The following is a 16,773-nucleotide window of genomic DNA, read 5'->3' on the forward strand; positions in this document are numbered from 1 at the left end:
CCTCTCCCTCCCTCCCCCTCTAAAAGTCAATAAAAAATAAATAAGTGAAACCGAGCGCCGTGTTTTGTCTACAGGTTGACAGTTTCTCCTTTATCGTGTAGTTCTGAGAGCCGGTGCAGGAGACAGGGGGTCTATACCCTGGATTAATCCAACCCGCGTCTTTAGAGCCTAGAGACATAGACACAGCGGAGGGTGAGAGTGGCACCCCAACAAAGGCAGGCCGGCCTCCTTTCCACTTGTTCTCTGGCGCTCCCCTGAAGGGACCAGCTACCCCCCCGAGGAAGACTCCACGTGAACCTCCCAGCCCCTCCGGGCACTTCCAGAGAAGCTCATCAGACCAGGCAGGTCACACAGCCTCCGGATGGCTCTGGATGCCTCCTGTTCCCGGTAAAGCGCTTGCCGGAGAACAGGACATGGTGAGGGAAGGATCCAGTGGGAAATTCCGAGCCCACACAGACAGCGCGCGGAAATGGCAAGAAAGCGGACGGTGTAGGGGGTTCGAAACGAGATTGTCCTCAGAGACAATACATGCAAGACATAAGCGCATGCTGGTACTTTCAGAAGACATGTATTAAAAAGGAGCACTTGGAAATTAAAAGTAAGATAAGCCCTGGTTGGTAGCTCAGTGGTTAGAGCATTGGCCTGCGCACCAAAAAGTCAAGGGTTTGGTTCCCAGTCAAGGGCACGTGCATTAAATAAAGATATCCAATTAAAATGAAGGGGAAGACATGACAATAATTAATATGAGAAAATTTCGCAATTAAAAGATGGGAGACTATGAACAGGCCCAGTCAAGCAACTAGCACCAATAGACGGGAAAGACTCGTAATGAAGGGAAACCATAGGTTAAAGCGTCCTACCAGTTCCCAGACAGGCCACAGGGGCCTGGAAGTTGGAATGACGCACGTCTCGCCAGCAGCACTATGAGCTGGAAGCCGGGGAGCAGGACAGCGCAGATCCTGCGGGAAAAGGGCTCCAAGCCGGTCCCGTGCTCAGCCAGCTGTGGCGTGTCCAGGCAGCATGCGGGGTGGCAGAGGCTACAGCTGTTTCATCCAGCAGCCGCTGTGCAGGGAACTGCTGGGGTGGGAGCGCCACTAGAATAAAGAGGAAAATGCAGGAAGAGAAAGGCATGTGATACAGAAAAGGGCGGACCCGCCCAGAAAGACACCCCGGGAGATGGTGAGGGGAGAGCGGAAGGAGCAGTTCGTCTAGGCCTGAGCTCCATGGGAACCGGGCGGAGAGCTCTGGGAGGAAGGAGTGCCTCCAGGAAGAGAAACGCTTGCTATCTGTGGATTGGGAGGAGTGTTAGCAGGCGCTAAGCAGCGGTTCTCAACCTGTGGGTCGCAAACAATGAAAATACATCCTGCATGTCAGATATTTACATTACGATTCATAACAGTAGCAACATTACAGTTATGAAGTAGCAGCGACAATTTTATGGTTGGGGGTCACCACAACATGAGGAACTGTATTAAGGGGTCGTGGCATTAGGAAGGTTGAGAACCACTGCTCTAAGGGATGCACTGTGAAGATTGGGAGAAGTCCTTACCTACCGTTTCCTGTTCTTGCCGTCCTCTTCTCTCCTCTGATCTTTATTATTTCCTTCTACTAGGTTTGAGGGGTTTCTAGTTCCTTAACTGGTGGAGTTGGGTGGTTGGTTTGTAATCCTTGGTTTTTACTGTCAGCATTTACTGATATATCTCCCCTTAGTGCTGCTTTCTCTGCATTCCACGAGTTTTAGTCTGTTGTGTGTATTTTCATTTGTCTCTAAGTATTTTCTCATTTTCCTTGTGATTTCTTCTTTGATCCGTTGGTTGTTTTAAAATGTGTTTTTTAATTCACAAAGTTGCGGCTTTTCCAGCTGCCTTTCTGTTGCTGGTTACTGGCTTCAGCCCGTTGCACGCTGTGTGCTGTCTGTATTTTTAGGCATGTTGAGGCTGACTTTGTGGCTTAGCAGATGGTCTGCCCTGGAGAATGTGCCGTGAGCGCGGAAGAAGAAGGTGTTCTGCTGCTGGGTTAGGTCTCGCTGGTTTATTGTGTTCAAGGCCTCTGTGTCCTTACTTATCTTATCTTCTATCTGATTGTTACACCTTCATTGAAAGTGGGACAGTAAAGTATTATTGTGAAACTGTGTATTTCTCCTTCAACTCTATCAGTCTTTGCTTCATATATTTTGATGGTCTGTCATTGGGTATGTAAGTGTTTATAACTTATATCTTGTGTTGAACCTTGTATTGACATATGTCTTTTGTGTTTTGTAGCCTTTTTTGATTTAATGTCTATTTTGTCTGATATTAATATAGCCACTCCCACTCTTCTTTTTGGTTACTATTTGCAAGCAATGTCTTTTTTCATCCTTTCACTTTTAACTTCTTTGTGGTTTTGGATCTAAAGGGATCTCTATAAACAGCATATAGTTGGTCATGTTTTGTTTTGTTTTTAAATATATTTTTACTAGAGGCTCAATGCATGAAATTCGTGCAAGGGGCTTGGCCCTCACAGCCCCAGCTTCATCCAGACAGTCATCCAGATGGTCATTCTGCTGTTGGTCTAATTAGCATATTAGCTCTTTATTATGTAGTATTGATTTCAGAGAGGAAGGGAGAGGGAGAGAGCGACAGAAGCATCAACGATGGGAGAGGATCATTGATCAGCTGCCTCCTGCACGCCCCCTACTGGGGATGGAGGCAGCAACCTAGGCATATGAACCTGTCAGGGAATTGAACTGTGACCTCCTGGTTCACAAGTCCACGCTCAACCACTGAGCCACACCCACCAGGTTGGTCATGTTTTTTTTAAACCATTCTTCCAGAGGCTGCCAATTAATTGAAGAATCTAATCTATTGACATTTAAAGTAATTATAAATAAGATGGCCTTATTTCTACCACTTTGCTGTTTTGTCTTCTACGTACCTGATAGCTTTTTGTCCCTCATTTCCCATATTACTGTCCTCTGTTTAGCTGATTTCTTATAGTGAAATGTTTTAATTCCCTTCTCATTTCCTTTTTTTATAATTTTACAACTATTTTCTTTGTGGATATATTTAACATACTCAAGGCATAACACTCTGATTTGAATTTATACGAGCTCTGCTCTGTCCTCTCTCTCTTGTTGATGCTGGGATTTCCATTGGATTGCATTGGATCTGTACATCACTTGGGAACATTTGACCTCTGAGTAATATTGAGTCTCCTGTTGCATGAAGACGGCTTCTCTCCAGGCTTCTCTCGTTTCTCAGTGGTGTGTTGTAGTTTGCAGTGTACAGGTTCTGCACATACTTGTTAAATTTATTACTGAGTAGTTTGCTTTGTTGATGATACTCTAAATGGTATTGTCTTTTTAAACTTTAGTTTTTTGTATGTGGAAATAAATTGATGTTTGCTATTAACTCCGTGTCCCACGACCTTGCTAAAATCACTTAGTGGCTTTTTTGTACACTGTGGTTTTCTATATAGATGATGTCTGCAAATACAGTTCTACTTTCCTTTCTGTATGCCTTTTCTTTCTTTCTTGTGCCTTATTGCGGGAATTTTGTTTTTATATTGTATAGCAAATAATACAGCAATTTTAACAATCTCCCCCTGAGCTCAATCGTCAGATTACAGAGGGCCTTTTCACTGCGGATTTATGATCTGTATAAGTTGAATTTATATTTACTTTTCATTGAAAATATATTATGATTAAGATGAAGCTTTTCATACTTAACACATGATGCATCTCATAATTTTATTATAGAATTTTAGAAGTATGTAATTTAGATACCATTTTTACTGTTAGCACATTTTGAAATGATATAGTTATTTTTATGATAATGATAATAAAGAGTTTTCATTATCATTTAGGAAATATTGAACCAGTGACCTTAGTTATTCAGTTATGATGAAAGGCCTAATCTAACCTTTTATTTATTTTTTTTTATTTTTAAAAAAATATATTTTATTGATTTTTTACAGAGAGGAAGGGAGAGGGATAGAGAGTTAGAAACATCGATGAGAGAGAAACATCGATCAGCTGCCTCCTGCACACCCCCTACTGGGGACGTGCCCGCAACCAAGGTACATGCCCTTGACTGGAATCAAACCTGGGACCTTTCAGTCCGCAGGCCGACGCTCTGTCCACTGAGCAAAACTGGTTATGGCTAACCTTTTATTGAATGTGATATTTATTAAACATGAAACTTCTTATTTCTAGGACTTAATCAATAGGAGATTAAGCCATTTATTACTGCAATTAAAGAAGGCCTTGCAGACTAGATATTCTACTTCCTTGTCACCCAATTTAACTTTATTTTTTTAATTGAATATATTGGGGTGGCATCTAATCTAATAATAGACAAACAGGGTAATTGACCGTACCTTTGCTACACCTCCCATTGGCTAATCAGCAAGATATGCAAATTAACCAACAAAGATGGAGATTAATTTGCATACATAGGTGCAAAGGGGAGCAGCAAAGGCGCTGAAGGCGGCTCCAGCTGGAGCGAAGGCCTGGGTGCCAGGTGCCGGAGGAAAACCGGTGCTGGCAGCCAGGGGAAGGGAAGGCCTATTGCACGAATCTTTTCATGCAACAGGCCTCTAGTTGGTTAACAAAATTATAGTATAGGTTGCAGGTGTAAATTCTATAATATATCATCTCTACATTGTGTTGTGTGTTCTACACCCCAAGTCAAGTCTCCTTCCATCACTTACCCCCCTGCATCTAGTTTAAGTTTAACAATCAGGAAGTAGCCGTCTAAACCCAGGTATGTCACGTCTGTCTGACCCTGCCCTTGTGACTTCAGTGAGGTTGTGGAAGGAACAGTACAATGTGCAGGGAAATAATCTGTAATGGCTCTTTAGGAGGGAACAAGCCCCTTTTACATCTCTCCTTATATTTTACCTGAGAGGGTGTATTTTACTTGCCCTTTAACTATTATTTATTTGCTTAAAACAATGGGATTTGTTAAGTGTGGCAAGAAATGTGTTGCGTAATTGACGTTGGCGGGAAAGAAACCTCCAGTAGGAAAAAGAAAAGGGCGCTGCAGTGGGAGCCTGAGGCCCATCTCTTCTGTGGGGTCTTCTTGTGTTTTCACTGAAATAGAATTTCCCGGGAGGACAGTGTCCAGGTCATGAGGATGCAGCTCAGTGAATTGTCACCAACACAGCCTGTGACGTGGATAATGTTCCGTTACCTTGCACCAGAGCGGTGCCCTCCGACTGTTCCCGGTGCAGTGTGCATGCTGCCAGAGGAATGCAGAAACCGAATCGTGATAGGAATGATAGCCAGCGTGGCTCCGTCCTCCTGTGTGCACGTGTGCTCTCTCAGTTCCTCCTCACAGCACGTCTGGGAGAGAGGTTCTGCTGTCCACAGGTCCACGATGAGAAAACAGGAAAGGAGTACAGTTTGGCCCAGGCCAGTGTGCTAGGGCATCGGCCTGAGCACTGAAGGGTCCCGGGTTCAAGTCCCGGTCAAGGGCATGTATCTGGGTTGCAGGTTCATCCCCAGCCTCGGTCAGGGCTTGTGCAGGAGGCACCTCGTCAATATGTCTCTTTCCCATCAATGTTTCCCTTTCTCTCTCTTCCTCCCTCCTTCCTCCTTCCCTCCCTCTGCCTCTCTCTGTCTCCCCTCTCCCCCCTTCCCCTCCTTCCTGTGTGGTTAAAACATTGTACTCTGTCACCTGTGCTCTTAGTATGGCCCGTTTTCCCCCTCAGATTGACTGCTTAGGAGAATTGGAGAGCTTTATTGTTGGGGAGCCCCTTGAGTTGGGGGCTTTTGTTTAACTACAGGATCGTGAGGCAGTTTTATCTGCTTCACGTGGTGCCTTTCAGAGTTCGGGGTTGAAGTAGACGTGTGAGTTGGTTTTACACTTTTACTCATTCGTCTTTGACTTTCACAGGTGAATATTCAGAGTTCTCTTTGACAGAACACTGATGGAGTGTGTGGCGTTTCTGGCTGGTGGCATATAGTGTCCTTCCTCCCGAACAGGTTCCCTGTGGGGGGCACCTGCCGTGAATGACTTCAGATAACTTGGGCAAAGAGCAAAAGGTAACAGAAAAGGTTAGTTAAGGAAATAAAAGAAGAGTAGAGGTTTTTGCAATGGGAAAAATGAAGCTTAGTTTCATCAGACACCATTGATCCCGGGAGAGAGACGAGCTTTCATGCCTTCTCCTAGCAGCGTCTCCCAGCGAAACCTAGTTGCTATTAATGTGCATAATGGATCACTTTATTAATGGGGTGGGGGGGGAGGCTTATGGAGTAATAAAGCATCACTGCATTGCGTCCTGTGGCGCTGCAGGTGCTGCTCTGTGAGCGGTGGGTGCGCTAACGGGGCCTCTCTCCTAGGCCGCCTCGGAATAGCTGAAAGCTGCCTACCGCAGGCTGTGCATGCTGTACCACCCCGACAAGCACAGAGACCCCGAGCTCAAGTCGCAGGCCGAGCGGCTGTTCAACCTCGTCCACCAGGCTTATGAAGGTCAGTGCCGTCGATTTTTAAGAGACTTGATGTGTGGAGGATAGCGAACGAGAGTCCTTGGAGGGCTGTAGGAGAGGCGGTGAGTCCGGGCCTTTCCATGACAGGGTCTTCGGAAAGAGCAGGGTTTTCTTTGGAAATCAATGTGTCGGTGTCAGTAGGAGACGGCGCTCAGGGGAGGCCACCGAGGGGAGCGGGTTGCAGGGAAACTCAATTTTCAGATCGTTGACTAGTTAGTTCCTCCGGAACGGAGCTCTTAGGGATGAAAGGCTGATCATTAAAACAAGCTTTCTGCTGTCTTTTAAGAGACCGTACGAGAACATTTTTTCATCTGAAAGTGAATTTATTGACTCCGTAGCATTCAGTTAAGGAAAGGTTCTAACAGAAGAAAGAAAATGATATTAAGAAAGCTAACAGGCAATAGAACTAAGTAATTGAGACTTTTATACTTGCACCTTATAGATTTCAGAAAGAACATTTTGTGACATACTTGTTTATAAAATATTAAAGTCATTAATAGTTACAGTTTCTGTTTGCGATGATGAAATGGTGATGGTTACACAACAAAGTGAATGTACTTCATGCCACTGACTTGTGCACTTAAAAATTATTAAAAGGATCAATTTTATGTTGTGTATATATTTTTTTAATAATTTTATTAATTTTTTACAGAGAGAAAGGGAGAGAGATAGTTAGAAACATTGATGGGAGAGAAACATCGATCAGCTGCCTCCTGCACACTCCCTACTGGGGACGTGCCTGCAACCAAGGTACCTGACCGGAATCGAACCTGGGACCTTTCAGTCCCCAGGCCGACGCTCTGTCCACTGAGCCAAACCAGCTAGGGCTGTTATGTATACTTTACTGCCATTTTAAAGGTACAAATTTATGTTAAATCACTTTTAGGATGTATATCAAGTAGAATAAGTTATTTCTTCCAGAGCCACTTGGTGATTTGCTCTTTAATTAGATTAAAAATTAGATAATGTGTTTCCTTACAAAATAAAGGCTTCTTATTACAGGCAGGAGACATAAGCTGTACTTCACTTTATAGTTTTACCAAAAGGTTAGGTTTTAATGACTGAACCCGGGGCCATGGCTGATGATACATGTGAGTCGGCCTCGTGTCTTTACCGAATTCACTCCTATCAGGCCACTCTGGGGGCCTGACCTCAGGCCTGGGCCTTCCCTAGCAGTGCTCGCCAACTGATGGTCCGGGGACCACTGGTATCCGTGAGGCCCGAAAGGTTGGCGACCGCTGCGCTCTAGGATGCTGTGGCCTGCACGGCTGTGCTCATTTCCGGTTGTCTAAATTCCCCGCATAACCGGGACAGGGTTGTGGGGGTTGGGGAAGAGTTAGGAAAGCCCTCCCTGTGCGGGCGAAAATGCTGGGGCGGCAGCCCTGGCCCGCGCTCAGCCTGGAGGGAGACCATGTAGGACACTGACTGGACAGCACTCGTTCAATCCCAGGGATTGACTCCAGAGGCCGGCGCCCGTTTCCCGAGGTCAGCACTTCCCTCCGCCCAGCGGGTTTGAACACGGACAGCATCGTTTCCATCGCTTTTAAATTGGGCCTAAGATTATATGGGCGTCTCACGGGAGCAGATGCCAAGGTCTCAACAGGAGCTGGCAGAGCAGAGCAGGCGCGCACGGCTGAGCTTCCTGGGTTCCCACTTGGTGTGACTCTCCCGCCAGGAGCTCTCGGCCCCCCAGAAACCTTCCCGTGCCCTCAGCGGATGTGGCCGGCGTCAGAGGCGGGCGTGTGGTCTTTCCAAATGACTTAGCAATAACGCGGAGAGGCGGGAAGAGGGACAGGGAGTAAGTGAGACATGTCCGGGGTCAGAACTGTCCCTAACCTCACGTCCCGTCTCTCCAGAAAGTGCCATTCGCTCTTTCAGGCCAAGGCCCTTACAGGCTGTGCACACAGACTGACTGACTCTTAAAAACACTGTCCTTTAGTGACACCAGGTGCCCCTCTCAGTTCAGAGGGGCTCATTCGCGGCCACCGTTACACACGGCCGAGGTTGGAAAGGAAAATAAATAAGCAAACGCAGTCAAGGCTGGCTCTGAGAGCAAGGAGAAGGACGCAGAGGGAAGGAGAGGTCTGTCTCTAGGAGAGTGGGCAGGGTGGGACCTGCCGGGATGCTGCTGTCAGGCCCGGAAGGCGAGCTCTGTGCTTTGTCAGCATGTGCGGTTTCTGTTTGCAGTGCTCAGCGACCCGCAGACCCGGGCCATCTATGACATCTATGGGAAGAGAGGCCTGGAGATGGAAGGATGGGAGGTAAGAGCGAGCGTGTCTGCTGCCCAGAAAGGTCACAAACACCTGCAAACAGCCACCCCAGCCCACCCTGGAGGAAGGACCTGGCAGCCATCACCAGGCGCCCAGGCCAGCAGCTCCTGCACAGTCCTGTTCTGCTCTGGCCTCTGGGCCCACGCCTCCAGTCTTCTCATTCTGGAGCCTTAAACCCTGTTTGTTTCTTCCTGTGTTTGTAATCATATGGGCATATTCATGGGGTCTGTGCTACTGGCTGATCAGATTGTCTGATCTCATTCTTAACACTAGTGTCCTGCTGCCCAGAATATCCCTATGAATACCCAGGTGGAGCCGGCGCCTGGGCCCCGGGGAGCAAGCGCTTCCGGTCCAGACCCCCCTTGTCCTTAAAGAGGCACAGGTCCCCACTGACAGGGGTCCCAGCACATATGGGCACAGCCACAGGCCACTGAACGGGGTGTAGGGACATGAGCCACTTGTGACAGACTTGAAGCCATTCTTTCTCGGTCTTTCTGGATCTTCAAGGTGAAATGGAATGGCTGGTGACATTTCCCTGAAGTGCCTTTATTTTTCTTTTCTTTCTATGAAGGAGAGGCCGACAGATTGAGAAGATAGTGCACACTTTGCAAAACTGTACCTCCCTTTTTTTAAAAATATATTTTATTGATTTTTTTACAGAGAGGAAGGGAGAGGGTTAGAGAGTTAGAAACATCAATGGGAGAGAAACATCGATCAACTGCCTCTTGCACACTCCCTACTGGGGATATGCCTGAAACCAAGGTACATGCCCTTGACCGGAATCGAACCTGCGACCTTTCAGTCCGCAGGCCGATGCTCTATCCACTGAGCCAAACCAGCTAGGGCTGTTCCTCGCTTTTTGTTCCAGACAGGGTAACTTTGGGGACAGGAACGTGCCATGGGGTGCACGTGCCCGTGGCTTGTGAAAACCAGCAGGTGGGCATGCTGCTCAGGTAAATACACCAAGCAGCCGCTGTCCGTCATTGAGGACTTGCAGTTCGTTCTCAGATGGATGTCACAGTGTTTTTATTCTAACACTGCCTTTGAAAGAAGCACCTTCCCACCCTAGCCGGTTTGGCTCAATGGATAGAGCGTCAGCCTGTGAACTGGAGGGTCCAGGGTTCGATTTGGATCAAGGGCACATGCCCGGGTTGCAGGCTCAATCCCTAGTAGAGGGTGTGCAAGAGGCAGCCAACCAATGATTCTCTCTCATCATTGATGTTTCTATCTCTCCCTCTTTCCTTCCTCTCTCTCTAAAATTCAATAAAAATATTTTTTTAAAAAAAGAATCACCTTTCCCCCTTTTTAGTAATTAGTGGTTCAGCTAGGGTTATCAAAGAAAATGTTGGTTTTAGGATTTTTTCCCCCAGGTACTTCCTGAAAGCAGAAGTGAATGAATTTCCTGAAAGTGTTTTGGGGTTAGGCCAGTTTTTGTATTTATTTTTCTATATTGCTGAATAGTAAAATGAAGTTGCACAAAAATCCATAATGTGACCCCATGATGTTAAAATATGTACACATACATGCATATGCCTAGAAGACTTGTAGGAAGACACATAAAACACGAAGTGTTAGCTTGTGAGAAGAGGGAGAGTGGTGTATCCTTCTGTACTGCTTTGATTTTTTTTTTTTTTGCTATAAACGTATTTTTTAAAATAATTTTAAACTTATGATTTCTAAGATGGCTTTTTCTCACATCACCCACCTTTTAGATGTTCTTTCAGTGGCCTCTCACCACGTCCCTGCGTCTCCTACTGATACAGGGAATGTGCTGGCTGGTCTATTTCCCTCTCGTCCATCTAATGCCTCACTCCTGTCTGCTCTGCGCTCTAGTGTATCTCACAGGCCGTAGAACTTGGGGCCCTTAGCACGTGGTGCGTTTCCTCTCTCACAGATGTGACTGAGGCCCCCGGGCTCTCCCTGCCCCTCTCATCTCAGCTGGATCGTCTCCTGTCATGAGGAGCTAAGAGTGGCCAGGGTGAGCGGCCTGATTGTCTCATAGGTTTGATGTCGTTGCGCATCCCTGGGTAGTGATGCTCACGTGGCCTGCTCTTTATTACCGAAGTATTGTTTATACTAAAGCGTAACTGATGTTATAGTCTGAGGCTCACGTCACATTGTAGGGGGAAGAGTCCCATAATTCATAAAACACCCAGACCTGGGCTTGGGGTTCCTCGATCTGAGAAGCTCGGGGCACCTCTGGTGACGGCCCCGCACACGGGAGCGGTGGCAGTGCCATGTGGACACTTGGCCTTCATCTTGATGTTTAACATTTGTTTTCTGGAACTCATTAGGGAATTTAAACTGAGACGTAAGGTGGTGTTTTCTTTATAAGATTCCTGCAGCCTCAGAGACAAGTTACTAAAATGACGGGACCATGACCTTGGTCATGACCAGGGCGCAGAGCTGCGAGGCTGTGCAGGTGAGCCTCGCCATCTGCTGTAAAACTCACCCGGTTTCGTTGACATCTCCAAAGTCCTCGACTAGGGGTGCACAGCAGCTTAACGACGTGAGCTTTGGCTGTTTCCTCGCTTCCTGGGTCCCTAATTGCTCTCCCCTGGATCCCCCTAGGTTGTGGAAAGGAGGAGAACGCCCGCCGAAATCAGAGAAGAATTTGAGCGACTGCAGAGAGAGCGGGAAGAGAGGAGGCTGCAGCAGCGAACCAACCCCAAGGTGAGCCACCCCGCCCGGGTGTGGAAGGCTGCAGTGCCCACCGAGGGCAGGTCAGCATCGTTAGGTGCTGGTGGTGCGAAAGGAGTACCGTGCAGAACAACGTGTGGGGGAGGGCAGAACCACTCCCCTGCGCCTCCCAGAAGCCAGGGAGACTCCGAGCAGAAACAGCTCGCTCTCTGCGACGTCTGTCTGGCCGTCCTGCCGAAGCCTTGACTGGAAACCGGTTAGAGGCCGGTGTCGGGAAGGGGAGCACGAAGCGCACTGAGCAACAGGCTCCTGTGCCAATCAGGACTCGGAGAGCCGGGCGATGCGGAGGGGCTGGGCCGGTTCCCAGCTGCACCCAGCAGGGCCTGTGCTCATCACCCAGGACAGCGGGGCCACGTCGCCAGTCCCCAGGCTGCTCTTCAGTGGTGAGGTGACCCTCTTTAACTCAGTCAGGTCCCTGGCGGAGCTCATGTCATGTGATCAGTGACTCCCGGGTCTGGGTTACGTTTCAGGCCTGCATATGCCGTCTTTTTCCTTTGATTTGTTGGGGGAGCAAATGCTTCCGGGTGCGTGCCCCGCCCTGTGGCTAATGGCTACTCGCCTGTGGCCCGATGATTCTGTCCCGCTGTTTAGCCAGGGGACTCCGCAGCCAGGCTCCGTCTGCAGTCTGGCTGGGGTGGCCTGGCAGGCAGCCTGAACATCTGTGGCAAAGAGCAGGTGCGAGCTCACAGCTGAGGAGCACGGTGATGTGAGCTTTTGGTAAATACGTTCTAGAAGGTGGAAGGCATTGAAAGGACTGAAGGTTTAGAAACCTCCGTCTATTTGCGTCCCACCTTTCAGAGTGCAGAGCACAGGCCAACCCTCTCCTCCCACCCCCTCCCCTCAGCTGTGGCTTTGGTAACGCACTGTTGGCTCTGGGCGGATGGCGTCACTGCTGCGTCAGCTCAGGGCGTGCGAGGTCGTCAGGAAGCTAAACACCTTGGTGGTGCCCTGAGCTGGTGGTCCCTTCGGCTCTCCCGGCTGGTGCTGGGCGGGTGGAGGCGAGGGTGGAGGGCATGGGAGGGAGCCTGGCCGGAGCGGGCTGTGGCGCTGGTGTCTGCTGTTCTGGCTGGAGTTTTGCAGCATTTGGAGCAGGGAAGGGGGAAAGAACATCCCCATAGCCTGAGCCTGTCCTGTGATGAAATCGGCCATCTGGGTGTGCGCAGTGTTGGCCGCTGGGATCTGTGGAAATGTGCCTCCGGGCCCTGCTCTGTGGAATGGGGTGCAGCTGTGACCATTCCACCAGCAGGCCAGCGAGTGGAAAACCCCGGCACTTTGCTCCTCCTGGAACTGCTGCCACGTCCGTAGGATGTCTTCTAACCAGCAGTTCTGAGCGATGACCAGCCGCCTCCACAGTGTTTTGAGGAGGGTTTCAAACTGGACCTTTGGTCCCATTTCTGAGTGTTCGGCTTTTCAAGATGAGTGGGAAGGTTAAAAACATTCTTACCCCGAGAAGAAAGGGGTGATCTCTTTTAAGGAGACCATAGGGAGGAGGACCCCTTCAGGCTCAGCACTGGCCTCCCCCCGCTCACCCCCAGGAAGGATCACAGCTTGTGGGGATCGGCAGATGAGACAACATTCGTGAGCTGCCGTCTGGAACCGGATGGGTATTTCTCTCCATTTTCGTGAACAGGAGGCCGTTGGCAGGGGTTTTCAGGAGGATGTGCGTGCCAGGAACGGGGGCATCGTAGGTCAGAAGTTCTGATCTAAACTGATGGGCCCAGACAGAGCACTGGGCCGCGTGTGGTTTCCTCACCCATGAAAGGAGCATACCTGCCCTGACTAGTACACCAGGCTGTTAAATGGTTGAGGAAATAGGAGTAGATACTGAATTAGAGCAAGGCGAGCTGCCACATAAACGCAGAGGGTGCTGGGCCCCAGCGAGGCTAGGGGCTGGGTTTTGTTTCAGTGTTTCGGCAACACTGCAGGGGGAGCACCTAGTTGGTCAGGCAGTTCCCTGGCCTGGGGCGCTGGGTGTGGGTGGGGTCGTGGATAGCACTGTGGGACAGGAATGAGTGGAACCCCAGCTCCAGTGTGTGGAACACGCACACCTACGCTGAGGCAATGAGGTAGAGCTTCTGGATTGGGGGTCCGATCCCGCCCTCCGGCCTTCGCTCAGTTTCCATGTGAAAGGGGGGTTTGCCATGAGGCCCACTGCTTGGGGTCAGAAGTCCTTAGTTTGATTGCCTCTAATCTCTGCCTTTGCTGTGGGAATAAATTCCTCTGTATTGCCAGCAGGGACGGGGTCCAGGGTCTCCTGGGCCGTCCACACTGATGGGAGCACCCGCCACCTCCCTCCGTCTCTGAGGCCTGTTTTGTTGGCGCACTCTGTCCCACCTCCTGCCTTTGAGAGACTGAGATCATCCAGCGGGCGGCTCAGTGCCGCCCTCATTCGTCTTGGTTATTTCAGTTCCTTTGGCAGCACCCACAAGTCTTGTCTCCGGGGACAGCAGCCTCTGTGAGGGTCTTTGAAGACAGACCTGCCTTCCCGTGAACTGCCCGGAGCCCCCGTGATGCTGAGCCTGCGGGAGGACTCTGGGGAGCTTGATTGTGTGTCTCTGAGGGTAGAGCTGCTTTCTTTGTTGACCCTGTTCTGTAACAGTTTCGTGGAGATTGTCCCAGTGTTTCCTGGACCGTCCCATTACCCTCTCTGATTTTAAAAGGCCATCTTCTCAATGGTTCCTGTAATAGCTTAGAAACAGTTCAGCTCCATCAGAGAAAAAATTAAATCATGTATCAAGGAAGACATAGAACCATGAAAACACTTTTATACCCCAAAATGTTTTCATAAAGATAGATGAGGACATTACTCAGTTATTTTGAGAGGATTTTGTAAAGATTTGTTTTGGTTGCCATGGCTAATGATTATAGCCATCGGAATGGCCTGTGCTTATGACTGCAGCTTGCTCGGTGGAAGCGATCCTGGTGTCATAAACCAGCTCGGCTTCCGCAGGATCATCAGCGGAGGAAAAGCAGGCCGATCCCATCTGCTCGCTGTGCGGTGCAGGAGGGCCGTTTGCCGTGTGCAGCACTGGGCTGCGCCTGGAAGGGAAGAGACTGGGAGCTGTCATACAAGGAAGGGGACCGCGCGTGGCAAGTGCTGTGACAGGGGGTGGGGCCTCTGGGACTGGAAAAGGTGCTCAGACAGGGAGGTGGGGCTGCCGGAGGGTATGGCTGGGACCCAATGGTTCTGAGAAACCTGTGAAGTTTGAGTTGGGGCCTCCATGACTTCGGGGAACGCAGGTTCTGCTTGGATCTCAGAACGAGTCGAGCCGGAGTCACCGGAGGCGCCATGGGTTCGTTCATCTGCTGTAATAACGGGAGCGAGCGGCACGTCGCCTCTTAACGGAATTGCCTCTCGGGGTGGGACTTTCAATCAGTAAATTGCTGCTATTGAGATTGCATTTGACAGACGTTTCTCACATTATCCTTATGGCCACATAACAGAACATAAACATGGAAATGGTTCAGGATGGAACACTCCTGGCTGAAGAACAACCGACTCGACTCAGCGAGGGCTGACGCAGGCGTCATTTCCAACCTGCTCAGGCCTCTCATCCTGGGTAAAGGGCTCGAACTGGGCGGCCTCCCCTGCGCCTGGCTGGGGCTTCCTCGCAGCCTGGCAGGCCCAGGGCCCGTGGGTGTTCCGTGTGGGCCCGAGGCCCCCATGGAGTCTGCCATCACCTCCACTGACTTCTGTTGGGCAAAAGCAAGTCCTGGCCAGTGCAGAGCTGAGGAGAGGGCCCTGCCAGCGGGCACCGGGGGACCCTGGCAAGGCTGCTTCGGTTCCGCTTCCACACTCACAGCTGTTTTCTGAGGAAGGGACACGGAAAGCCTTTTCTCCTTTCATAACGTCACTTGCCACCTTCATAAAAGTTGTGTTTCTATTTAAATCTCACGTTTCTGACATTTAATTGACTCTTCTCTGTACATCACAGTATTAATTGAGAAAATAGTGTCTTAATTCTAAATTTCTCGTTCAGAACTTATAAACCCTTTGGCCCACGTACCTTCCCGGCCATTGTCTTTTTACCTCCACTCGGAGCGTTTTTCTCTGACAGGCCTCTTATAAATTGTCTGTGATCTTGATGCCTCATTGAATTTAGATGGCACAGAACTGTAGGCTTTTCAATCTTGTTCCATTCCAAGACAGAATATAAATTTAACTAATTAAAAATGACAGCTTCTCCAAAAGATTCTCACCAAAAGTTAAAATATTCCCTAATGCCACTGTGGAATTTCACAACGAAATCAATTGCTGGAGCTCTGATCATGTTATTTGTTTGGGTTTTCCCTCAAGAGATGAATTCAGGGTATTCTCAGTGACAGGCCTTATGTTCAGTGATTGCAGTTTCTTCTTTTTTTCAGATATTTTTATTGATTTCAAAGAGAAAGGGAGAAGGGAGAAAGATAGAAACATCAATGATGAGAATCATTGATTGGCTAACTCCTGCACGCCCCCTACTGGGGGTTGAGCCCACAACTTCGGCATGTGTCCTTGACTGGAATCAAACGCAGGACCCTTCAGTCCGCAGGCCTTCGCTTTGTCCACTGAACTAAACCAGCTAGGGCAGTGATTGCCGTTCCTTACATGTTTTTGTTTTTACTTTTATTTTTTATTTTTTAGATATTTTCATTGATTTCAGAGAGGAAGAAAGAGAGAGAGATAGAAACATCAATGATGAGAATTATTGGTTGGCTGCCTCCTGCATGCCCGCCCCCCACTGGGGACCAAGCCTGCAACCCGGTCCCTTGACTGGAATCAAACCTGGGACCCTTCAGTCCACAGGCCGACACTATCCACTGAGCTAAACCAGGTAGGGCTCCTTACGTGTTTTTAAAGCTGTTGGTTTATAGTGCTTGATTTTAAAAGGGCCTCTACAAGGACTCAGATGTGCCTACTACAGCCTGTAGTGCCAGACTGCAGGTCTTTTGTATTCGGAATCAGCCTCACAAAAGATGACTCTGTCGCTCTGAACCTACAGAAACGCTCGTGCAGTGTGACACTCGCAGCTGATTTCCAGAGGGGGGCTCTCGCAGCTGGTTCCGACAGGCGTGCACCGTCACACTGTGGCTAATTCCAAGAATGCCCTGCTCCGTGGGTTCCTTGCTTTAGTGAGAACATTTTACCATGATGTTGTATTTGAGTCCGACCACAAAAATAGGTCTACATTCAGTGTGGGGCTTTTAGACCAAGTTTATAGGAGCGTGTCACCCTCAATAAGTCCAGTGATTACGAAGGTTGATAACTCGGCTGGTTGTCTGATTGAAGCATCTGATGGAGCTTGGGCGTCACATGCAGCCGTGGGGTCTCCTGCTAGAACCAGCACAGGAAGA

The 16,773-nt window shown here is 49.1% G+C and overlaps 1 protein-coding gene across 1 annotated transcript in view; it reads left to right on the plus strand.

Moving 5' to 3' along the window:
• The window catches only part of DNAJC11 (DnaJ heat shock protein family (Hsp40) member C11), a 49,017-nt gene that overhangs the window by 16,625 nt on the left and 15,619 nt on the right, over positions 1-16,773 (plus strand). The window contains 3 exon segments of the mRNA XM_006766822.1: positions 6,323-6,452; positions 8,657-8,730; positions 11,311-11,412. Of these exon segments, the coding sequence (XP_006766885.1) occupies positions 6,323-6,452; positions 8,657-8,730; positions 11,311-11,412 (306 nt within the window).

This window comes from Myotis davidii, unplaced genomic scaffold (genome assembly GCF_000327345.1).
Source record: "Myotis davidii unplaced genomic scaffold, ASM32734v1 scaffold299, whole genome shotgun sequence".
Lineage (NCBI taxonomy): Eukaryota > Metazoa > Chordata > Mammalia > Chiroptera > Vespertilionidae > Myotis > Myotis davidii.